General features: G+C 39.1%; 1 protein-coding gene across 1 annotated transcript in view; it reads left to right on the top strand.

Moving 5' to 3' along the window:
- Window positions 1-26,105, top strand: part of LOC117291015 (nitric oxide synthase, brain-like) — a 52,955-nt gene extending 26,850 nt beyond the window's left edge. The window contains exons 5-26 of the mRNA XM_033772612.1: window positions 101-192; window positions 1,043-1,184; window positions 2,201-2,343; window positions 5,716-5,890; window positions 6,817-6,918; window positions 7,760-7,954; window positions 8,687-8,784; window positions 9,853-9,997; window positions 10,406-10,510; window positions 10,626-10,684; window positions 11,197-11,304; window positions 11,986-12,160; window positions 13,002-13,225; window positions 13,787-13,983; window positions 14,851-15,020; window positions 15,668-15,878; window positions 16,028-16,115; window positions 16,530-16,812; window positions 17,070-17,261; window positions 17,908-18,123; window positions 21,308-21,465; window positions 21,956-26,105. Of these exons, the coding sequence (XP_033628503.1) occupies window positions 101-192; window positions 1,043-1,184; window positions 2,201-2,343; window positions 5,716-5,890; window positions 6,817-6,918; window positions 7,760-7,954; window positions 8,687-8,784; window positions 9,853-9,997; window positions 10,406-10,510; window positions 10,626-10,684; window positions 11,197-11,304; window positions 11,986-12,160; window positions 13,002-13,225; window positions 13,787-13,983; window positions 14,851-15,020; window positions 15,668-15,878; window positions 16,028-16,115; window positions 16,530-16,812; window positions 17,070-17,261; window positions 17,908-18,123; window positions 21,308-21,465; window positions 21,956-21,983 (3,306 nt within the window). The 3' untranslated portion in view covers window positions 21,984-26,105. The remainder of the gene's footprint in view (window positions 1-100; window positions 193-1,042; window positions 1,185-2,200; window positions 2,344-5,715; window positions 5,891-6,816; window positions 6,919-7,759; window positions 7,955-8,686; window positions 8,785-9,852; window positions 9,998-10,405; window positions 10,511-10,625; window positions 10,685-11,196; window positions 11,305-11,985; window positions 12,161-13,001; window positions 13,226-13,786; window positions 13,984-14,850; window positions 15,021-15,667; window positions 15,879-16,027; window positions 16,116-16,529; window positions 16,813-17,069; window positions 17,262-17,907; window positions 18,124-21,307; window positions 21,466-21,955) is intronic.
- The last annotated feature ends 365 nt before the right edge of the window (window positions 26,106-26,470 follow it).

Below are 26,470 nucleotides of genomic sequence, written 5' to 3' on the forward strand. Positions count from 1 at the left end.
CCGTCCTCAAGTGACGTCATAATGTGAAAACTAAAGGTTTGATTGCAACCAAGAACCAAAGCACAGATATGATATTTATATTTGTCCATTTGCATTGCAGGTTTTTGATGCACGCAACACAAGCAGTGCCCATCAGATGTTTGATGCCATCTGCAATCACATGAGCTACGCAACAAACAAAGGCAACCTCAGGTAAATCCATTAAAAACCAATTATGTGGTTTTCGCTTTTATTAAATGTACAATATAGTTACAAATTTGTTCGTAATAAAGTTCATATCTATACCAGCTTTCTCCTGAACAAGAGCAGAGTATCTGTTTGAAACTTTAAGACCAAACCGGCTCTCCTCCGAGCCACCAACCCTCTCCAAAAGGGATTTGCACATGGTTGTACCCTCAAGTTTACTGTTCATAGTTAATTCTTTCTTAATACCAGTCCTCTTGTACACAACATAGGTAATTCCGTCTGAAACAATCGGTAGAAAGAAGTAGCATATACACCAAATCAGTGATGCATATATCGAACGACACAGTCGAAATTATGCACAATTGTTAACTATTCTGTGACAAAAATCCCAACATGACATTGTTTTGACTCAAACTGGTTCCATGATGTGGTACTTTTCGGATTAGACAAGTTTTGTTTTCGATGAAAAATAGAGGATGGAAAAAAAAAAGGTATTAGTACTTTTAAAGTTATCTCAATGGGAGACTTTGGGACGCAAGGTGGCAGCAGACTTTACCAGGTAAATTTCCATTGTTAACGTAGTTCATTAGTTCTATTTGAGGGTAAGTAAAAGAAAGAACCCTGATCCAAACCACGGCCCAATTTCATAAGCTGTCACGAGAACCTTTCTAAACGAATGGGAGATTTTGGAACGCTGGGTGGCAGCAGACATACCAAGTTAATGTTCATTGTTCTCTTTAGTTCTAAGCATGCGCACATTACCGAGTACACTGGATTTTACCTTGTCTGCTGCCACCAAAGGTCCCAAAAGTCACGGGTGAACTGGGAGCTTGTACTCAATGTTCTTCCTTTACAGATCTGCTATCACGATATTTCCGCATCGCACGGACGGTCTGCATGACTTTCGAGTATGGAATGGTCAGCTGATTGGATATGCGGGTTACAAGCAACCTGATGGCTCTATCATTGGTGACCCGGCCGGGGTGGAATTCACAGAGGTAAAGTCAACCTACTGAAGCTTAACCATGCCTAGCCCGGGCTTAGGGCTATAAGCCACATGGGGCAATGTACAGGCAACCAGTTACAGGCAATCTCCAATAAGAAAAATCGCTATTATTTCAGTTTTCTCACTATTTTCTTAGGGATAATGAGTTACAGATAAGTTAACCAATACCTGTGACGTCATGCTATTGTTAAATCGCTCCTTTATATTGCATGAATGGCGCAATGGGTACAGTTCACCTATTGTGCAAACGGGTCAAACTGTTCCCATCGCGCAAGTCGTGCAAAATAATACAGCTAATGACTTACGTAAATGACGTAATATACCATGTTTTTGACAAAAGTTAGAGCTTCTAACAGTCCTTTAAAGTACCATACGTGGGATACGAATGGCGCGCACCTGCAGCCGATTTCACGCTAGGATTTATCCTAAATCGAGTTAGGACGAGTAACCCATACTAACTTAGGATGGGTTCAATGCGTCCTACGTATTTGGATACAGAGCTTTACTCGTCCTAAGATTAATCCTAAGTTAGGAAGAGTTTGGTGAAATCGACGGCTGGTGCATTATCCTATACATAATTATTCTTGTGCTGTGAAAGTGCTCCTTGTACATTCAGTGCAGTTGATTGCCTCCAAGTTGCCTGTAAAAGTTGCCCAGTGTGACGAGGCTTTTACATCCACGGCCTCTGGCGTGATTCGAACCTGGGTCTTAAGGCCGAGTCACACTGCAGCGATAACGAAAACGATAACGATCACGACGCAAAGAGAACGCATTGTATTGGTTGGATTGCTCCACGCAGAATACGCACACGTTCATTCATAAAATAGAATGCGTTCTCTTTGCGTCTTTATCGTTATCGTTCTCGTTATCGCTGCAGTGGGACCGGGCCTTTAGAGGTGGGAGGCGAGGAAAGATACCACTACGCAAACCTGACCATCTCCTCTCATTGAAATAGAAGAAAATATAAAGTGTTTATGTAATTGTATGTGTTTTTTTGCTTATACAAAGGTGTGTATGAAGATGGGATGGCAACCAGCCAAGCAGGGATCGTGGGATGTCCTCCCACTTGTTCTCCAAGCAAACGGCGAGGATCCCGAGTTATTCAACATCCCACCTGGACTGGTCCTGGAGGTCGAGATGTCCCACCCCAAGTAAGTACACGCGTCACCGTTTTCACGAAGAGTCACATAACCAAATGTGATTTTGCTAGCAGTCACTGGCAGTGACTAGTAGCAGGGTTTTAGTAATAACATGGACATTAATCCAAACACAATAAAAAATGTGAATCTCAATCAAGCGTCTGGATATAGGAGGCTTTTCTTGCAAACAGTGACGGTTTGCAAGCGCCACGTTTAAGGTACTTTATGGAGGTCAACACTGTACACCCATTGGCAAATACAAATGTCTCCTAACGTTTCATGCCTCGGATCCGAAATGCTTGGGCAGACATCAATCTGTATAAAGACTACAGCTCAATTCGTTGCTAGGGTAGACGTTGAAAGATAGCGTTTACTTACTGACAACTTGACGGAAGAGTTGGTGAAAACTAAAACAATTTTGTAAATCATATATTTACGAACCGGTCGTCCTTATTGGCACAGACAGCCCCTGGCAGCCGACTATTAATTTCGGTTTGTGATGTTACCATAGCAACTCCCGCCAAAAATTCTCACGTGAGTGGTGCATTAGGAGGTTTTTTCCGGTTCGTGTTAGCTGAGTTTGGTGGAGGGGGAAGCTTTTGGCCAATTTGATCACGTCGGGGCGCTGCCATCTTAATTTACCCAGCTTGGCTCGAGTGGTTTTAAACGCATGCAGCACGAACGGTTAATTAAAAAAAAAAAACACAGCAGCATAAGCAGTTTTAATACCAACAAAATCAACATGACTAAAACCAGAATATGTTTGCAATTACTGTGTGTGTGATTGCCTATTGAATTTGCGATTTTATATTGTATTGACTGAAGATGTGTGCAAGCCACAGCAGTATTAGTCAAGTGTTATCTGAGAGAGAACACTTTATCCTATGTAAATTGGACCAGTAGCTCGCAAAAATATGAATGGGGGGGATTTCAATAACAGCCCAAACAATGTACCACTGCCATTGACAAAATTTCCTGTTGACTATTACGCAAATTTATATAGTTGGCATAACCTAGAGGAATCACCTTGCCAGCTGGACAATCCGGCGGGCGTAGACATTTCATAACGTTCATTTAACATTGTGTTAAATCCAGTGACTCAATTGCCTATTTCGTCGAGCCATGCTGCTGAAAAGTACTGATGTGTTATATGGTGCCATTGAATCATGTAAAGTGTAGCTATAGTGAACATTATCTTAAAGGGAAGGTACAAGTTTGGTAATTACTCAAAACAAATATTAACTTAAAAACTGACTTGGTAACGATCAGAGCTGTTGATAGTATAAAACATTGTCGGAAACGACTCCCTCTACTCTGAAGTAACGTAGTTTTTGAGAAAGAGGAAACTTCTCACTAAAATAACAAAAGACTCCGAGCTAGAAGTCTTTTATTCCTATCTGAATTCGTCCAACGAGGGTGTTTTTCTTTCATCTTTTTCTCGTAACTTCGATGACCAATTCAGCCCAAAATTTCACAGGCTTGTTATTTTATGCTTATGACAAATATCAAACGTGTACAGTGCCTTTATTAAAGTGAACACTATTTTTTTCAAATTTTTCCAAACATTTTCTTCTTTCCCCCTTTCAGCGTTTTGTCAAAAATTTGTATAATACACATTTCTATAATGGACTTTAGTTTGTCATGCAGCGAACGAATGTTTCATCGGTTAGATGAAACGCATGGAATGAAAGGATTTCCGCATGCAACTGTTGTGGTACATTGTGTGAAGCGTTTTGAATTCTTTTACTGCGCCCCTCATCAGGTTTGCTAGGCTGACAGTTTGAGCGACTATTACGTAAGCAATGACTGTTCTCAACTTAAAGACCTGCTTGAATGAAAATGTCAAGTCGTAAACTTTGCTGAATTTCACTTAAAATGTTTTCAATGAAGAAGGAAATCGAGTCATATGACTATAAATAGATCAGCTTGCCATTATTCGGGGCAGACGGGTCTTGGGCGTGGTGCCGTCAACATCTATCGCCCTCTCGTGGTTTAATTTATTTCAGTAGCAATGTGCCTCTGTTGTTTTATAATAAAGTATTCTAGACCATATATTTATGGTGTCGCTCTTCAGTTTGTTATGTCTGTTTAGCATCACTAAAAATCAAAACATAATACAACCATTATATTGAAATGTGTGTTGTCGGCGTCTGCACATTTATTTTAAAAACTTTTACGCACAGTATATGGGTCTGGATCAGTTGGAGCAGCTCTTAAATTGTGAGCGCGTATTCCGAGTAGAAATATCGCCACTCTTCCTTTAATGCCTACAACTTCGGCAATTAATAGAGAAAGTGCAGCTATCAGCGCGGCCGCGTTGTAAGGCGACGATATCGTAAAACTGATCAGTGCGAATCAACACGTTATCTGCGGCGGAATCTAGACCTCCTCCGCAATGTTATAATAATGCAGTCATGGATCTCTTGCAGTTCAACGCCTGTTGGGCAGCCGGTTCGTGAACTGACTTTAATTAATTGAAAAAGACTGTGGGTTTCCTTTTTGAATATTCTCTTGGTTCATATTTGATTGGGGGCTTAAAAAAGACAAATTTAACTTGAGCGGGATTTGAACCAAGAATCTCCGGAATAATATGCCGGCGCTCTACTAACTATTCGCTCTGGCCCCGTGTTGACGGTCTCCCTAAACTGTCAACATATTGTCCCGGTGTTTGTTGTTCGTTTGAATGATCTTCCCATCAAGGGAACTCGGCAAACTCCAACAAAGGGATATAAACACCAAGCTGGCAACAGCCAATCTCTCTCACAAAAATTTGGTTTAACGTATATGATTATGAATTACACAAATCAAGAAATTGTGATTCATTAACTAGACGACAATATTTATTCTAGTCATTGTGAAATCAGCGGTTAGCTGGGGATTCGAACCCACAACCTTGTGATTGCATCCTGCAGTCTAACCACTTGACCACGGTGGTCCCAATATAGAACCCATACAACTGTTAACTGCCGTGCAGCCAAGGATCACGTCCAAGTTTAAGAAACAACCTGGGAAGCAGCAGCCAGGCGATCCCCTTGTTATTTTAGATGTACAATAAAAAACTTTTAGTGAAACTGACTTGGTAAATTATCAACTATTTACACTTGTAGAATACGTTTGCACTCGATATATTTTATCCGGGCTAAGTTCATAATGAAAGTGAAGATGTGTAGATCAGAAAAAGGTCTTAGGTTTCTCCAAAATCAAGAGGCGATGGTGGTTTTTGAAAAATTGGCTGTTACACTGACAGGGTCATTATGCAAATCTAATTTTATAACACAGGGTAAAGAACTTTGCACCCGCTACTCTAAAATTGCAGAGGAAGCATACGGAGTTGATCGTGACGTGTTCATAAGAATTTTGCAATTATATTTTGTCTATCTGCAGGTATGATTGGTTTGCTGAGCTTGGTATAAAGTGGTATGCACTTCCCGCCGTTTCGTCAATGATGCTCGACTTAGGGGGTCTGGAATTCATAGCCTGTCCGTTCAATGGGTGGTACATGGTCACTGAGATTGGTGCTCGAGACATTTGCGATCCGAACAGATTGAATTATCTGGAGGTAAAGTCTTTCCAGATGAATTTTGAGTTAACGTACCGGCTATTCAAATATAGTGCGCCACCAAGAGTTTGGCAGGGTCATTTTCAAAGAAAGGCAGTCGACATTGTAAAAACATATTGCATGTCGTTACAATGACTGGTCCCCTCTTTATGTGCACAGGATATGTATACATATGTACGTCGTACTTAACTGCGAATCTCCGGGACCACGTGAAATAAACGTGGTCAAAGGTGATCAAGGACGTGGACTAAAAGGCAGATTTCTGGCGTAATTCATAAGCCTTGAAATAAAACGTCAAATGTTCAGGCCAGTCGTTACCCACATCGGTGTGCGTTTTCTATAAATTGTTAATATAATGCACAGCGGCATTAATATTAATCCAAAACAAATACTTGGTGGCGCTCTTTTTTATAATCGCAAATTTTGAAACGCATGCTTACCCGCAAATAATAGTACCTAGGTAGATTCTTGGGACCTTTTTAGAGATTGTATATATTTTTTAATACACAAGGCCGTTAAAAAAATGGGCATTGTTTAATCAACCGCGTCCACATAGACACATTATTGTGAATCCTTGTTCTCACGGGTGTCGATCCCTTAGTTTTTATTCCAATAATACTATTGTTGATCAGAGAATAGAGTGATGAGATGGAACAAAACGGCGTTCTGCCGTTGGGAACGAGTACTAACTCGATTCTGCCTTTAAACTTGAGAGTTAAGGTTAATATTTGTTTTGTCACCAGATAAAAAAATTATTTTTTCATTAATGTCAACCGAAAATGCAAAATTAGCGTTCATGTATAGTTCAAATTAGAAATGTGCTCCTCCTGTATTCTTTGAAAATAATAACCTAGACTGCCATCAACAAGAAAGTATTGTGTATCATTGTATCTATATTTTCATTATTTTTTTTGTACCTTTCAAAGGAAATTGGCAGGAAAATGGGTCTGGATACCAACAGCAACGCTTCACTTTGGAAGGATAGGGCACTCGTTGAAGCTAACGTAGCTGTTATCTACAGTTACCAGGTAAAAACCTGACACCATTGGAACCCAAATCCTGCACAAATGCCATTTCGATTGCTTTATAATTTGCTTAAAGGCACTCGACACTATTGGTAATTACTCAAAATAACTGTTGGCATAAAAACTTACTTGGTATGTAACGAGTATATGGGGAGAGGTTGATAGTATAAAACATTGTGAGAAACGGCTCCCTCTGAAGTAAAGTAGTTTAAGTAATTTTCGAGAAAGAAGTAATTTTCCCCTAGATATTTGAATTTGATTTCGAGACCTCAGAATTAGATTTTGAGATCTTGAAATCAAGCATCTCAAACCACACAACTTCGTGTGATGATAAGGGTGGTTTTTCTTCCATTAATATCTTGCAACCGTCGACGACCAATTGAGTTCAAATTTCCACAGCTGTGTTATTTTGTACATATGTTAAAATACACCAAGTGAGAAGACTGGTCTTTGACAATTACCAAAGGTGTCCAGCGCCTTTAAGTTTGGAAAAGGTTTCATTTTTTTTCTACCAGCAATTTACTTATCAAACACCGTTATCAAAGAAAACTTTCCTTCAATTGTTGTTCAAAAGTATTACCAAAAATTACCTTGTTCTTGTGTCTCCAGCCAAAACATGATGAAATGTATTTTTTTTTTTTTGCGTTTAGAAGAACAAATAATTATCAGTTTTCAAATGTATGTTAAGAACTTCAAGCGATAAAGGTCCCATAACAACCAGTGCAGGAATTATAACTTTCACGATTCATTGATTGGTAAAACAATTATACAAAACAGTCTCGCACAATTCATACCCACTGTACAACAATCAAATTAACAATTTACTCTAAATTCATTTTTTCAGAAAAAAAATGTGACCATTACCGATCACCACTCAGCAGCCGAATCATTCTTGAAGCACATGGAGAACGAACAACGCCTGCGCGGTGGATGCCCGGCTGATTGGGTGTGGGTTGTTCCGCCTATTTCGGGGAGTATCACCCCCGTGTATCATCAGGAGATGTTAAACTATCAGCTCAAGCCGTCTTATGAGTATCAAGTAAGACATCAGTGATCATGCGCCTAGAGGCTTTTTGCATTAGGCGCTTTACAAATGTGTTATTATTATTATTATTAAGAGTATCATGTTAATAATAATAATAATAATAATTATAATAACGCATTTATAATGCGCCATCTATCAAGTGTACAAGACCCTATTCCGAGGCGCAGAACAAAAAAACAATACATACTACAAAAAAGAAATGTAGAACATAGTACAAAATTATACAATGAATAATCTACTGTCAAGACAAGTAACGAGCTAAGTGTAAGACCATGGGTGTTGTCGTTTATAACCCCTCAAAAAGAAAAACAAAATCCCACAGGATGTTAAAATAACACTTATTTCTCCAAAAACAATTACATCTTGTATTTTTGATCTCCCTATATGTTAATTTTGATTCTCTCCATGGTGTCAATTTAACAACACAGTTGTTTGCTGTGTCTATGGATGAGTAAAACCCTCATTAACCGGAAGTTTGTGGATTTTTACTCTTGAAAAATATAAGAGACAATATTTTATGTTTTAAACACTTTTGTAATGAGTTTTATTCTATAAATTATTTAAAAGTTAGGAATTGTGTACACGGGGTTTCGCGTGAACTAAGTTTTTATTTAATTTTAATGTTTTTAAACACGCAAAATGAATTTCATTGTGTATAATTGTTACAGCAAAAGTCATTAAAAATTGCCTGAATATTCATTATGTATGCTAATTTTAACCAACTAGGATCCACCATGGGTTAATCATGTATGGCAGAACAAAACGGACTCGTCCACCTCACAGCAGACTCGTAGACGAAGACGCACCTTCAAGGAAGTGGCTAAGTACGTACACTCATCTATTACGTAGCTAGTCTGGTCCCCTGTCCTTCCTACGTATACTCATCTATATTGTAGCTAGACTGGTCGCCCTGTCAAGACAGGTATTGGCTTTACAGAACCAGCGATATCGTTGGATACAACATGTATGTATTTTATACAGTACATGTACATCCATATAATGATGTTTTTAATGTAAACGCGTACGTAGAATTTGACTGCGAAATGAATGTGAGATCGACGATACATCCATACCACGTGACCAGGGTCTTGACATTATGACATAATGTTTTGTGTTCTTGTTTTTACGAGAGATCGCCCTAGTATCGCAAGGCCTGACGGCCACTTTAAGTTGACGGCTACACTTTACCGATTTGGGCTGTTGTCCACAATCGATTGCCAACATTGAGCGTTGCTACGTTCTCATGTGACAGAAACTTTGTCAACCTCTTCACAGTCCGTAAAAAATTAGGCATGGGTTTCATCCACTAGGAGCCTGGGTGTTAAAGACAGTGTACACTATTGGTAATTGTCAAAGACCAGTCTTCTCACTTGGTGTATCTCAACATATGCATAAAATAACAAACCTGTGAAAATTTGAGCTCGATCGGTCGTCGGAGTTGCGAGATAACTATGAAAGAAAAAAAACACCCTTGTCACACGAAGTAGTGTGCTTTCAGATGCTTGATTTCGAGACCTAAAGTTCTAAACTTGAGGTCTCGAAATATTCGTGGAAAATTACTTATTTCTCCTAAACTAGGTCACTTCAGAGGGGGCTGACTCTCACAGTGTTTTATACCATCAACCTCTCCCCATTACTCGTTACCAAGGAAGGTTTTATGCCAATAATTATTTTGAGTAATTACCAATAGTGTCCACTGCCTTTAAAGAAGAAAATATGGTTTTGCCTTGCCCATGGGCAAAATTTAGTGTCATGACCGGGTATAGAACCCTGACTCCGCTCGTGACAACACCAGATCTGGTTCATGTGAATGGGTTGTAAACTGTTCTAAACCAATGAGAGCTGTTGCCCAAAAACTTTTAATTTATATTTACACTTTCGTTTTGTTCCAGGGCTGTAAAGTTTTCGGCAAAGCTGATGGGCAAAGCTCTGGCAAAGCGTTTCAAAGCCACTATCCTCTACGCCACAGAGACCGGACGCTCAGAAAAATATGCCAAGTCACTCTGCGAAATCTTCAAACACGCCTTCGATGCAAAGGTAAGCAATTATATTCGTAATATTCATACGAGCCTTTATTTTCATAATAAAAACTATTATTAAAGTCTGGTACAATGACTTGCTACTTAGTAAAAACTTATTACTTAATTTTTAATTCATCAAACTAAAGAGACAGTTGCCTTGATTCGGGACAAGCTTTTGAATAGCGAGGTCCAGAAAAGCAAACCCTGGTTACATTGTGCCATTCAACTTAATTCTTTACTTGTATAAAATGTGTGTTCACCGCAATAGCTTGATTTGAAACATTTGACATAGCAACGTTCCCGACTGAAGACTTCAATCAAGCGGTAAATTGTATGCAAGTCATTGTGTCAGACTTCAATCGAATCTAACTCGCAAATGGCTTATTGACACGGACTAAATATTTGTTTTCTTAACCCATTGTAGGTCATGTGTATGGAGGAATACGATGTTGTGCATCTCGAACATGAGACTTTACTCTTGATTGTTACCAGTACGTTCGGTAATGGAGATGCACCAGAGAATGGCGAGGTAAGCTGTTCCACTTCTGAATCAATTAATTTCAAAATTAAACTTGTTTATTGGACTATATTTTATTCTACGAAACAAAGGAGTTCATTATTTCCCGTGACCTTTTTTCATTCAGGAGTTTGGTCGATACCTGATGGACCTTGCCCGTGATTCCAGCGACGACCAGCCCGAGAGGTAATTTTTTTTTTTTTAGAGGACAGTGCCGATTTGGGCCCTTTCCGAAGACCTATACATTAAACGTTCATAATATAAAGCGCCACCAAGAGTTTGTCACGTAGAAGTCATTTTCAAAAAAGACAGTCGTTGTTGAAAAACATGTATACAAGGCATGTTGCTATTTCAGCTGCGCGCTGAGATTTAAAGGCAGATTATAGTCATAAATGGGAGAGGTTGCTCGTGGGGGCCAGCGGCGCTCCGTTCCCCACGAGCGTTACGTGAAGACGCGGCCCGTTATTAAAGTACGACCGAGGAGGCCTGCGTCAACAATAAACTCCATCAAGCTTCCTTTTCAAATGTGAACGGAGCAGCTTCTGTGAAGACGAAGTTGGAATCGTCATGTCAAATTGTTCCGTGATTCATTGTGAAAAACTGCTTATTTGGACAAATTTTAAAATAGGACGTTCATGGTCTTATCCACCAGAACTTTTCATTGACGTGGTTTAATTTGTCTTTTCCATATTTTTTAGTCGAGCTCTTCGCTTTGACAAATACTTCGCAGCGCCCTCTACGCCAAGTCAGCGTACAGCTGGAGCCTCCAATTTGGATGACAGCTCTGGTGTACTAGCTAATGTTAGGTAAGTTTGCAGATTAGTGACGTTATAGTTTGTTTTGTAGTTCGTGTGACTGTCTTTTTTGATATAAAGATCGTACTAATATCTTGGTTCTCACTCTACACCAATGTGTGGTAAACACTGCTCATGACTCCCATATCCTGCTTATGGGAACAAATCCACGTGCATTGTGTCACTTAGGTGGAATTCGAACCAGCGATCCTCATTTAAGAGGAAGTAGACCACCGACAAACCTAGACACCACCAGTTGCGTTCTACCCGGGAATGATATTTCCTGGGATTTTCCTCCCACATCTAAAACTGAAACTTCCTACCCTGTCCTCTGTGAACTTAATTTTGTTTCTGTTCCGAAAGTGTCCAATGGCTGTAACAACGAAAATCAATGAAATAAAATGGAATGAAAGGTCATCATCGCACCGTATAAACTTTAAATCTGATGTTTCATAAGAACCTTGCCTTCCTTCGGTCCCCAACCAACGCTACTTTTGTCCCTCATGCGGGCAAAGTCTACGTTCAAATGATGTGTCATAAAATTAATAAAACACTCACACACAACCTTGTGGGGTCCAGGTTGAACAAAGAATTCCCTTTTGGGGTCCATTGTTAATTGTGCAATGGACCCCACAAGGGCGCTCCCTTAAGCCCACCCACACACAATATCACGAACCATACTTTGTATTTCAGATTTGCAGTGTTTGGACTGGGTTCCACGGCTTACCCCAATTTCTGCGCCTACGCCCGTGCCATGGACACCCTGATGGGTAACCTTGGAGGGGAGAGGATTATGACAATGGGTGAAGGTGATGAGCTGAGTGGACAGGAAGAGTCTTATCGTAGATGGGCTCAAGAAGTCTTCAAGGTGAGTTGTTTGACGTGTAGAAGATAGGGATCCTCGTGCTAATCACTGATCCTCATCCGGAATTAAACCCTCGAACAAGTCACCACTGTGACAGCTGTCACCGACCAATTAGTTTTTCGTCTGCCACATCTGGAAAGAAAATCCACTGGACCTGCTATACCAGTTAATCCTGTACTGGGGCATCTGGCAACACCTCAAAGTTGAATCGTAGACTTTGGCGCCCAATTTAGCCTGGGGTTAGGAAAATAAAGCTAGTTAGTCCATGAGTGCGTGTCTTTGTGGTTGCTGTCACTATACAGTTTTTGTATGTAAATACGTTCTTTATAATTTTGGTTGTAACAACTGAAGTCAGACGTTCTGAGGTTTGCAGATACAGTTTTCTCGAATATGATGTCATTTCAGAGGGAAATATTTCAAACGAAAAATGGTTTTAGTGTAGAGCAAAAATCGTGAAGATCACAGATTCACATAAAACTTACACGGTCTAATGATGCTGGTAGTAGAAAACATCCCTTGAAATATTTCTGTCTGAAATTTCATATTTGATGAGAAATAAAAAATCTAATTTCGCGTTTGGAGTTTATCGCTCAGGGAGCGTTTTATTCATTTTTGTTTTGCCATCGATGCAGTGCAAAATTTGTAATCGGTTTTTCACTATTCTCTCGTGACCTAGATGGCCGATCGATCTCGAACTTATACAGGTTTGTCAGTTTTATGTAATGGTGGATTACATAAAGTGTTTACACTGCCAGCAACTTTTTTGCTAGCAAAATCAATTCTATAATGTTCTTTTATCAACAGTTATGACGTGTACCCATTTTATACAATGTTATCTTTGCAGCAAGCGTGTGATACCTTCTGTGTAGGTGAGGGTATTGACATGACCGAAGCCAATGCTTCCCTTATGGAGAACGAGCAGTCCTGGACGGCCGATAAATTCCGTGAAACATTGGAGGACTCTCACCCAGCCGTGGAGATGTGCGAAGGACTGTCCAAACTCCATGGGAAGAAAGTGTTTCCCTGCCCACTACTCACCAGGAAGAATCTGCAGTCAGCTGAATCGAGGTGGGTAATTATAGTAGGAAAGTGTTTCACAACTTTTTAACTGAAAGTGGTTTGAGTTCTCGCAAGAATCTGTATTATTGAGTGATTAGTAGGACTCCAAACTATCACTTTCCACATGTTCTAAGACGTAAGGTGGTCTTTTTAAGCTCACTTTTTAATGGTCGAAGACTATGTCTCTTTCAACTTAGCTATGTCTCTTTCAACTAAAACTGCTTTTTATTACTGTTTAAATGCCAGTGTCTTATAAGCGCAAATCAAAGTATGTTTTGTTGCGTTTTTTAAAAGAAATGTTTGTTTACTTGTAGTGTAAAGGGCATTTTGCTCTGTACGAACATATTTATATTTGGAATATAAATTCGTTCATTTGTTTAAATATTGTTTAAAAAATTTTTAATGTTGGCTATAGTATCCAATACACAGTCGGAAGTCTTCATTCTTGTCTTTCGTCTTTATTTAATTTTATCACCTTTTAAATTCACAATTAAGTAAAACTAATGACGTAATTCTTAATGACACGACAACCGTCCTGCTTATAACCAAGTTAACTTTCCCACGTTTCAGTCGTTCAACCATCCTCATACACATGGACACCCAAGGTGCATCTGAACTTCTCTATGAGCCAGGCGATCACGTGGCAATCTGCCCTGGGAACGAGGTTGATTTGGTGAACAGAATAATCAAACGAGTTGATCTTAAGGAGAAGTCACCAGATGCTGTCATCAAAGTGGAGTTTATGCACGTCAAACAGACGCCTCTCGGTAAGTTAGCCTCCAGCCGTGTAAGCTATTAAACAAAAAAGGTCTTTGCTTGTTGTTGTTTTAATTTTCATTCATGAAAAGTTTGTTATTCTAATTCCAAAACCCGTCGCCTTTGAACCAACATGCATGCAAACAAATCCTTGAGTCCAGGTATCTGTGATGATATAAATTATGAAGGTTATGGCTTTTCTTGTATTGAATTGATAGTTCAAGTAACACCTAATTAGTAATATCAGTAACCTGAAAAAGTTGAGTTCTTTTCCAAAAATCAACAACACATTTTCTTCATGTATGACTGACAAAAGTTTCTTTTCCCGTGCACCAAAATGTGTTATAAGCAATTTGTGACTTCCAGAGTTCTGCTGATGAAATTCATAAAAGGGGATTCGAAACCCCTCCCCTGAACTGATGGGAGGCAAGTTTGAATCCGGTAATGGAAAGAGAGTATCATCAACAATTACATACAAACATAATAACTTTAAAGGCAGTGGACACTATTGGTAATTACTCAAAATAATTATTAGCATAAAACCTTATTTTGTAACGAGTAATGGGGAGAGGTCGATAGTATATATAAAACATTGTGAGAAACGGCTCCCTCTGAAGTGACATAGTTTCCGAGAAAGAAGACAATTTCCACGAGTTTGATTTCGAGACCTCAGATTTAATTTGAGGTCTCGAAATCAAGCATCTGAAAGTGCACAAGGGTGACAAGGGTGGGTTTTCGTTCATCATTTTCTCGCAACTTCGACCACCAATTGAGCTAAAATTTTCACAGATATGTTATTTTATGCATATGTTGAGATGCACCAGTAGTGTCCAGTGTCTTTAAACAATCTGAAGGATTTTTCAATCTTTCTTTTCAAGGCGTGATGAAGGCTTGGATACCAACCGATCGTCTTCCACTGTGCTCACTGCGAGTCGCCCTGGAGCGATACCTGGATATAACAATGCCACCATCGCCCAACTTTTTGCGTCAACTTGCTGGCATGGCAACCGATGATAAACAGAAGAGGACCTTGGACTTGTTGAGTAAAGTAAGAAACTTCCACCATTTGTGACTTTTTCTTCTGTCATTTATTCTCAAACTTGTTTCCCAAGTCCACTGGCCAACCAAGACTTATTAGGCTATACTATTAATTACGTAGGGCCTACACTCTTAAGAAGCTAGCCCTCGATATAGTTTACTGCAAAACTTAATTTGTGCGTGTTGCATTGTCCACATCAACATTCTCCTTCGATTGGTCCCCTGTCTTTATTCGCAAGGATAAAAACAATTAGGCCTATTGGTTTTACAGTACCAGTGATTTCATTGAATACAATGATTTCATTTGATAAACGTGCAGTGACGTAAACCTTTACATTTTAGTTTTGATTGGTCCAGGGTGATGTTTGGCATCTGCACTTTCGGTCGTCTGCATGCAGCAGCGTGCATTGTTTTATATATTTTACGACATATATTTGTATTTATGATTTAACAGCGAATCTCCATATGAAATTAATACCAGGTCAAATGTAGCTACGGACGTTTGACGTATGCTAAAGGCCAGATGTCCAGGCTATACCATCCTTTGAAAAGTACATTTCAATATCTGAACTCCTGGTGGCGCTGCAGATTGTGAATCCACTCTATCGAATACCAGCTCCTAACTAATACAATTTATAATGCATTTGGTGATTTCAGGACACTCGAAGCTACGAGGAATGGAAGTTTGACCTGAGCCCCAACCTTGCTGAAGTATTGGAAGAGTTTTCCTCTGCTAAGCCTCCTGCTTCGTTCCTGATGACGGAATTACCACTCCTCAAGCCTCGCTTTTACTCCATCAGCTCCAGTACCAAAATGTACCCTGGTGAGATCCACGCTACGGTGGCTGTTGTCAATTACCGCACCAAAGGTAAACAAAACAAATTATATGTTTTTATAGACGATGTGACCTCTGACGTGATTCGCGCGCATACCGCCGGGCAAAACCTTTGTGTTTTGGCAGCCAGCTAGATTGATTATAAGCTAATACCAATTGTTTTTATCTCTTTCTCGTGTCAGGTGGTGAAGGTCCTTTGCATCATGGTGTCTGCTCGTCCTGGCTCAACAATCTCAAGATGCAAACAGATATCCCTGCTTTCATTCGAGCGTAAGTTGTGCTTTGTCTTTAAGTCTGATAACTAATCTAAAATTGTTGTTTGGAGGCACTGGGTACTATCCTAACATACGTATATTGGGCATCAAAATTGCAAGAGAGTAATAAAAGAAAAAACATAAAAGAAAAAACACAAAATCCTCTCAAATGCTTCAGGCTTGCCGTCTTTTTTGATTTGCTCCCCATTGCTCGTTACCAAGTAAGTTTTGAGTAATTACCAAAAGTGTCCAGTGCTTTTAAGTGTCTGTGTAAAGTTTGATACTAATCTAAACCTACATCTGGCATCACACTGATCCTGTTTTGAATCCGTGACAAACACTGAAGAGATGAGGTTCGAAAACGCATTAAAATGGCCGATCTCCTTGTTCTACAAATACATTGATTTGAGATTATTGTTCTCTGTTTCAGTGCCCCTAACTTCCATCTACCAGAGCAGCGTCCAGAGCCCATCATAATGGTTGGTCCGGGCACAGGTATTGCTCCATTCCGAAGCTTCTGGCAACAGCGGCAAATAGACATGCGCATGGCTAAGGACCTCGGGAGAAATAACTTCGGTGATATGACGTTAGTATTTGGCTGCAGGAAGTCCACCTTGGATGATCTGTACAGAGTAGAAACGGCAGAGGCTGCATCGGAAGGTGCCCTGAGTGAGGTTTTGACTGCATTGTCAAGGGAACAAGGGAAACCCAAGGTACGCTACAACACTTTGTAAATATTTTTAGAACTAGGCCTATATTGAGTTGTGGTAAATCCATGTGTATATCTATGGGTAGAGAATGTTCTTTTGAGTACTCGTCTTGCTATATGATTTCCTACTGCCGCAGGGTAATTATTTTGGAATTCGGGAGACTTCTAAGTTTAAAAAAAAGTACTGTTATAATATTTTCGGTACATTTATTATTCTCGTCATGTATATAAATGGCTTTGATTTGTTGTATCATTATTTAGAAATACGTCCAACATATTCTGAAGGAGAGAGGTAAACACATGTTCAAATGTATCAACGAAAAAGGTGGCCATTTTTATGTTTGTGGTGACGTCTCCATGGCAGCGGATGTGTGTAATACTATTGAGATGATTGTCTCCGAACAAGGAAATATGACACCAGAACAGGCAAAGAGCTACGTCATCTCTTTGAGGGTAAGTAAAATTTTAAAAACTGTTCCAAACCACAGCCCAATGGGAGACTTTTGGGACGCTTGGTGGCAGCAGACGTGCCAGGTAAAATCCGTTGTTTTCGGTCATGTGCGCATGCTCAGAACTACGTAAACAATGGAAATTTACCTGGTAAGTCTGCTGCCACCCAGTGTTCAAAAGTCCCACATTTCATAAGCTGTCACGAGAACCTTTCTAAACGAATGGGAGATTTTGGAACGCTAGGTGGCAGCAGACATACCAAGTAAATGTTCATTGTTCTCTTTAGTTTCTAAGCATGTGAACATTACCAAGAACAATGGATTTACCTGGTAAGCCTGCTGCCAACTCGCGTCCCAAAAGTCTCCCATTCCTCTGCTAAACATTTTCTTGAGCAGTCTTTTTTTGGCTTAAAAACTTGTTTGCTATATGCAACATTTTTTCTGCCCTTTTGCTTCTCTCTGAGAAACTACTTTTTAATTTAATTCTGCAACATAAGCAGACAGTTATTGACAGTAACGCTTCTCAGATTCAAATTTTTGGTTAGGCTTCTAACCAAAGTTTTAATTTTAAGAGTGGCTGCAAAACGTATACCTTCCCTTTAAAATAGCACTGCTATTGTAGTGTTAATATCTCTGCTCTTTGATCACAGGATCAGAACCGTTACCACGAGGATATCTTCGGCGTCACCCTCCGGACTGAAGAGGTCAAGAACAAAGTCCGTAGTGCTATGAGAAGGGCACAGGTGTACATCACTGGAGCAGACAGTAGGTTGACACCTGCTATAAAGACAGATAACAACGAGGTGATGGGTAGTAAAGGCACCATCCATACGAAGTCGGTCGAAGATATCAGGAACAATAAGACGGTAGGTTCAATCCTTTAGAGACCACTCATTTCTGTAAAATCATGTTATTGTTTATTTTTTGAAGCGACTTTGTTGTATTGTGAAAGAGTCAGTTACAAAGAAAACAGTTACAAGGGAAACTAACTGGGTGTGTTTTAAATAGTTTTTGAGTTTAAACAGAGACAAGTTAGTGTGAGCGGGTCTTGAACCAAGGACCTCCGGGTTAACGTACCGGCGCTCTACCAACTGAGCTAATAAAGCTTCATGGTGGCGATCTCCCTTTTACTCAATATTGTTGGCACCTCGAATTAAGATATTGACTAATAGGGAGAATAGAAATTGACACCATGGGTGTTGCCATATATAGCTACAAAGAAACTACAGAATAACAAAGGCAGAGTATACTATTACGCGGTCAAATGCGTAGCAAAAGCGCAGAATTGGTGAACATTATTTTTAAACACGACAATTCCATAGTTAAGACCTTCTTACTGAAGTTTTTAATTGTGTGCAATTTGCTTGTAAATATTTAATTTTTGTTTTGTAACACTTTTATTCAGGACTTGGATCTTGTTTATCGACGTCCCTTTCCTAAGTTGATTCTCCTGAAGCCCCCGCTGATGGTAGTTGCTGGTTGATTTTGGTTGATTTTGGTTGATTTTGGTTGATTTCACTAGTTGACAGATAGCTCATCTTTTCACCATGCTTTTCCTAACTGCATTCTTTTCATCTTTTCACTCATTTCAGCCGGTTAACTTTATAGCCGACATGTTGATAGTTGACTCACAAAATAGATTAAAATTATTCTGTGTGTTTCACCTCAGTTAATGACACTGGGCACGTTTGGCAATGACTCAAAATATATATTAGCATGGAAACTTGGTAACGAGCATGCAATGAAGGGCTGTTGGTAAAACATTGTTAGAAACGTCTCTCTCTGAAGTAACGTAGTTTTTAGAAAGAGGTAATTTGTCACTTATTATTTGAATCTGAAAACACAATTTGTGTTACCAGAGTGTGTTTTCTTTCATTATTTTCTTGCAACTTCGATGACCCAATGAGCCCACGTTTCCACAGATTTGTTGTTTTATGCACAAGTTGGGATGCACCAAGTGAGAATACTGGTCTTTGACAATATTACCAAACGTGTCCAGTCCCTTAACGTTTACTTCACATCTATCTTTTCTACAGTAGACATAACTTCAACTTTTTATTCTAAAACGGACACTTTAGTTGTTAAACCACAATAAAGTTGATGTCATTGTGTTTTCCATCTCAGTTGATTTTCTAAGCCATCTCGTGTTTCTGGAGTAGACACTAATTACTCTTGGTAGACTTTACTGACTGTTCTGGGGTTTCTTAACCAAAGTTCTCTTTCAACTCTTGTAGTTGAAGTTGTGTGTTTTTTATAAATTAGTGGAAGTGTTGACTGTTTCCTGTTACTCATCACACAGATAGCTCGACGTACTGTATCACTTGAGTTTTCTAAACCATCTCTCTTTCAGGTTTTTGTTCGTTCAATCAAATATTGCTGAAAATTTGATGCACTACTTCATTCTCTCTTGGGTTATTATTTGTTTCTCTGATTGGTAGTTGACATTGGTGGTGGTTCATGTTGAAATGGTCACTAGATAGCTTTTGTTCGTTTTCACCATAGTTATACATTTCTTACAACGTTACTTAATTCGTTATCTAATGCAGCTGAATCAATCTGCGCTTTAAGTTGAACTGTTGAATGTTTAAATGCATCATTGTTTGCCTCTTCACATTTCACCAAGGTCAGATTCACTTTATAGTGGTATCTATTGAAACACTTACACATAACACACAATCACCGTAATTGTTGATGTTTTCGATTCGACAACTGTTCGTTTGGTCTTCTTCAACACTCTGCAATAGATTTCAAAGAAATGGAAATGTCCGCCAAAAGACAAGTTAAAAATTCCCCCACATACTATTTCTTTGTTTCTGCGTCACTACAGCTTTTCAGAACCAAATTAATTTCGTTAAATTGATTTATTCACTATGGGAGACTTTTGGGACGCTGGGTGGCAGCAGACTCACCAGGTAAAGTTCCAATGTCATGCGCGCATTACCGAAAATAATGGGTTTACATTGTAAGTCTGCTGCCACCTGGCGTCCAAAACGTCTCCCATTGCTGAAATGTTTCATTTCGTCATTTCACCTATAGTTTCTGAAAAGAAATTGTTTATAAACGGAAATCTGTATACACAGGTTCTTTTGCACTTAAGACCATGGTCTTTGCTTTCTGTTCCACTGTTTCAACTGTAGTTGATTTTGACATCAAAATGTTTGTTTAACATCATTGAGGTACCCCATACTGACATAATGTGTTGATGCATAGTTATTCAAGTTGACTTGCGATTTTACTTTATATCACGATTGTCCTGTTTCAACTGTAGTTGGTTCTAGCATTGGAATTTTTCTTACAACAAACATTAACATCATTCATGCCCCATGTTGACATAATGTGTTGATGCTTCTTGTTCGCGTTTATCCAAATGTCACCATGAGCAAATTCGGGTGTGCGACTAGAATTGACCAGAAACTGTGACGTGGCTCACGAATTGACCATATCGACCTAGAGTTGATCCAAGTCCCGTTCTCGTGCGAGAGGTCTCTAACCGCCGTCAAAATGTAGAATGCGGCGCGGCACAGGTCGGGGAGTTTTCTAATGTTAGACGATGGGACTGAAAATAAAAGGACTGTCACGGGATTGCCACTTCTGGGCCCAATTTCATGGCTCTGCTTACCGTAAGCACAGAATCGGCGCTTACGGAAGCAGGGAATTCGGTGCTTACGGCAAGCGTATTTCACGGGTTAGTGGCGAATTTGGGCTTCTGCGCGTGCGTACTTCACGTTCCTAGGCATTCTACGCGTACAAGGCTAGCGCAGAAATTCGGCGCTTGCACGTAAGCGGGGAATCGTGATCGTAAGTGAGGAATTCGGCGGTAAGCAGAGCCATGAAATTGGGCCCAGTTATGTCTGATATCGATAGTTAATCTCCCTGTGCTCTATGGTTTCTGGTTAGTCTAGTCAGTCTAGCCAAGTCTAGCCGCCAACCGATATTGCTCCATGTTGATACATGCATCCACTTGTTATACCATCCACTTGTTATACCATCAACCTGTCTGTATATAGTTGATGCATGTGTTGATACGAGTAGTTGATTGTCTTTCCATAGGATGCTGAGCTTAACCGTCCACCGTCTCCTACCTCTGAGTTGATGCAGACAAAACAGCCGCGCATGAGCAGACGCTCCATCACGGCCACTGTGCTTATGAGTGAAGATGAGCTCAGGGAACTCAATCGGACATTTGAAGAGAAGTCTCAGTCCAACGGGTACGTAGTACTTGACGTTTCAGCATTTTAGTTGCACAATGACCCAATCCTAACCCTAACACATAACCTCTAACCCCTAACCTTTTATACTCTTACCCCTAACCCTAACCCCGTAACCCTAATCCATAACCCTTTATACCCATTACCCTAACCTCTAACCCCTAACCTCTAACCCCTAACCCCAGCGAAACATTTTCGATAATGGTTGTTGGAACATAATGGTGTCAGAATATGGAGCAGTCACTATGCATTTCCTCCTTTGATTCTCGCTGTAGGGAAATCAACTTTTTTGAATAAAATTAAAATTCATACACTGTGTCTTGACACTGTCCGTAGACAGGAGTCGCGTAATTTAACAAGGGGTTAGGTTACAAACTTAAAACAAAACTACATATCGTTCTGCTTAAAGTTTTTAACCTTATTGCTGTTCAGCTCATGTCTTCGATCTTCTAAGGTTGTCACTGTTTATATATATATATTCTTATTTTAGCAAAGTCAACGGACACCCGGAAAAGTGAAAGCCGTAACTTCACTTGTGTTATAACTTGATGCACAGTTCAGAGACGCTGAGGGCGTTCAGTAACTTCACCAATGGGGTATCAGCAAAGATCAGCCATCTTGTCTAGTTTCTGATGGAACACCTGGTATAGTTTTGTCTTCAACCTCAAATGCACCATGCTTTTAAAATCCAACATGGCTGCCGAGGACGTGGGTTAGTGTAAGTAGAAATCAACAAATGTAAGTTTTAAGTGGTTAGTTTACGCTGGTTGGATCCGGTTAGAACTGGTATCAGGAATGGGTCAAGATTAATGGTGACTGCCCGACACGGCGTCGGATGGGCAGTTTGCGTAAAAAGCCAACTTAAAAAACCTTGTCATCTTTTAGTGTTTGATAACACACTATTTGTAGGCTTTTACCTGAATCTATGTTAATGTAGATTTATATTTCAATTTGCTCTCTAATTGAAAAGATTTTAAGATAGTAGTCTTTTTAGAACAGTAGCATGTATAATATTATTGTTGTCAAATGTAATGTTTTCAATTTTATAAAAAAATAAATTACTTTTTTGTACAAAGAACTAAATTATATGACTGTTTGCTAAAGCTTTCCTACTGTGAACATTCCCTGAGAGCAAGCAATTGTATGTATTACCTAAAAGATTTTTGATTGACCACTTTTCAGGACGTTTTAAATGTTGTTGAATAATGTCTTTATTGTGGTAAATTGGTGCAGTAACCAAGTGTTGAATGTCTCAAAATAAGGGAAAAACATAAAGCTGCCGGCAGTTTCTATTGGATGACGTCATTCGTGACGTAACAGATATAAATGCAAGGGTATCGGGCCAGTGTGTATTGATGGAGCAGTAAGTGCGGCCTAGTTGCGTTATAGGCGAGCGGGCTAACGGTGAAAAGTTTGAAAATCCAATAGGGATACGTGTGTAAATTTGGGCGGGTAAATAATTTTTCGCTTGAGGTTTTGTAAATACAAATATTAATATGTTGTGCATGTACACTTAGTGGTTGTCTTAGACAAGCATGCGGTCTGTCTTTTGTGCTGTACATACGTAAGAAGTGTTTCTATGTCCATGGTAATTTCTCTTTAAAATAGATTAACAGTATTTTGATCTCTTTTTTTATTACGCTGTAGGGTGATGATTATACAAAAATTATCAAACTTTTTATTATTAATCCTTGATTTTTGGTGGACGTGCCTTTATGTGGCGTGCCCAGTGAGTTGTTCTTTTTGGGGACAAATGAGTGCAATTTGCTTAAAACCCCTATACACTGTTTTGGGGAAAAACAAAACAAGTTAAGACTTCTATGCAAATAAGCCTCGTTTGTCCTTGGAGAGACTACTCTGGCCGAATCCGCCAATCGGGATCGGTTTCTGGTATCAATGGTGCTGTTTATATGCCTCTCTGTACCACAACCGCTCCTGCCTGCAAATAGCGTTCCATCGACCAATCAGATGAGAGCTTTATTGCGAAAGTAGTCGCCATGTTTTATTGTGAACATAGACGCAACACAAGTGGTGTGGTGGCACATTTCCAATCCCATTACTTATAGATTATAGGCCTAATTAAACCAAACCCGTAAAATGTATCTTGCATTTTCTCAGCATGATGACTGAGTGATACCAGCTAAATTTTGTACATAATTTAAGGCGGGAAATGAACAGTTTCCTGCCATCACATTTATGAACATGTTTTCAAAATGGTGCCCGTTGTTTGTAAAAGACGCGCGCTGTCGGAGGATGGAACGAGAGCGGTGCCGTGCATAGGTAAAACTTATTCAAATAATTGTACAAGAGTAGAAGCAGTATTTAAGTTTTCGTACACGTGTGAATATTTAATTGGTTTTAATTATTGGTATACAAGCTAAAGATTTGATCAAATTAATTACTTAAAATTATTGGAACATTTTAAGATTCATAATTCGTTTAATGAACTTTGTACATAAATGCATGAAAATTGCTGTTTGTATATTTTGATTTGAAATTACTACCTTTTAACCATTTTGTTCATAAGATATTTATCAGAAAATTAGATATTCTATTCGCTATCAAGTAGCAATATTAGTAATAATAATATATTGTCAATGTTGATGTTTAAACACTTTCTTAATTTTTTGAATTGTTGGCGTAGGTTTTAGCGAATAATTATACATTGTGATTTTTTATCTCAACTGTGGACGGTATAACTCACTGTGGTTTGTTTTTATAAGAATAGTTGGTCAAGTATAAATGGCGATGTATTGTTATTATACAGAGGAGGAGCAGGACATTGACCAATACTCATCATAGGTTTCGGGCCAGACGATTGGCTGTTACACTCATTTAAAATATGGTATTTTGCTAGCATTAAAACAAGCATTATGCCCAACTTCATGCTGTGAGGGGATAGCTTTTAATGAGAGTTGTTTTAATGGAAGACCTTTTAAAAACACTAATGTCAAAGATGAATTGTCAAAGATGGCACTGCTTTACATAGCGTCATCCACTGGTAAGCAAAGTCTTAAAATAAGACAACTCCTCTATAGCTGAGACCTTGGAAACAAATTGCTGAGCGGTTCACAGTTTGTTGTATACCTCAAATTAGCCAGTACAAAACCATACTAGTATGGTTTTTATCCGAATAAATTCAATCAATTAGTCGATCATGGCTAACTACTTCCGTCATAGTCCAGGTCCAATATTGGACAACATTTGTTTGATGACAGACCTGAGATTTTTGTGTACAAAGGCAATGGATCTGCACGATCAAGAATTTTGCTATTCTTTCATTAATAAGGTAAAGTTCAAATAATTATTTATGTGGTATGTAATATAGTAATCATTAATGAAGTCGTTTCGAAATACTTACTTTTCTATAGACTCATTTTGTTGGTTCTTGTTTTATGATGAACATTTTTATCCGAATAATTATTGTAAAAAAGGGTCTTGTGCGAGTAGAATTCCACTTTTATCTTTACAGAGTAATGTTTTAGAGAAAAGGAAAAAGTAAGTTTGCGAGTTGTGAGGGCTCGAGCCATGTGACAGACATTGTTCACACAATGGCGGGGCAAACTGGAACTAGTCTGGCCCCTCGTTTTGTATGGTATATCTGCATGCATTACTCGTACGTGCATACAGGTTATCACACAAAATGGTTGCAAAGTGGCAAGAGTAGGCTTTCTACAACCTTAATATTTCTCATGCCTTTGTGACAAGAAAACGAACCTGTGCGAGCCGGCACACTGGTCAGTGTATAAAAAATAACCCGCAAAAGCCTTCTGCGCATGACCGGGTGTACTACGTGTCTTGGCAATATGAATGTTTTGACAGTTCTGATTGGATGTTTCAAAATGTCGTCTAAAGTAGAATATATAACGAAATTTTGTATTTCGTTTTTGGTTTTGTTTTTAATTTTCATTGGCATTTGCCTATTGGTTTAATCTTCATTTCCAAAATTAAAGACACTGGACACTATTGGTAATATTGTCAAAGACCAGTCTTCTCACTTGGTGTATCTCATCATAATATGCATAAAATAACAAACCTGTGAAAGTATGATCTCGATTGGTCGTCGGAGTATTGGGCCCATGTTGGCCTACCACAAAAGGGATACACTAAAAAATTGATTTTTAAAGTAAGTCATATTACATTTGGTGAATTCAATCTCAGTTTGAGGCAAAATTCAAATACAATTTCAGCACAAATTTTAGTATGACGAGATTCTGCTTATAGATCAGTCCACTTAACCAAGTAGGTCTACCACTCTGGGATCACTTGAAAATAAATCAATATACGAATGATTTTGAACGCCATATGGGGAGGATGGTTTCAAAAATTTAATGTTTTTCTTACTTTGAATCCATAAAATTTCAACTTTCTTTGCCTTTAAATAACCATATTTTATTGGGTAATAGACCATCATAATTTTACCAACTTTTCTTGATAATATTTACATAGTATATTGTCATTAATCAAATTTACCGTTCTAATTAATTAACTTTATCATGTCAATCGGTGTTGTATTGTGTAAGTGACTTAATGTTATTGCACTAGGGTTATTTGCTTAACCATTTAATAATTATTTAACAAAAAATGGATGATAATTTCTTGTTCTGATCAATAAATTTATTCGTCATCTTTAAATCTCATGATTGCCTCTGAATTCGAGTACTTGTTTAAAAGTCACCGTGGTCAAGTGGTTAGACTGCAGGACTTGCAATCACAAGGTTGTGGGTTTGAATCCTACCAAGCTAACCGTGGTCCAGTGGTTAGACTGCAGGACTTGCAATCACACGGTTGTGGGTTCGAATCCTACCAAGCTAACTGTGGTCCAGTGGTTAGACTGCAGGACTTGCAATCACAAGGTTGTGGGTTTGAATCCTACCAAGCTAACCGTGGTCCAGTGGTTAGACTGCAGGACTTGCAATCACACGGTTGTGGGTTCGAATCCTACCAAGCTAACTGTGGTCCAGTGGTTAGACTGCAGGACTTGCAATTACAAGGTTGTAGGTTT

This window comes from Asterias rubens, chromosome 5 (genome assembly GCF_902459465.1).
Source record: "Asterias rubens chromosome 5, eAstRub1.3, whole genome shotgun sequence".
Classification (NCBI taxonomy): domain Eukaryota; kingdom Metazoa; phylum Echinodermata; class Asteroidea; order Forcipulatida; family Asteriidae; genus Asterias; species Asterias rubens.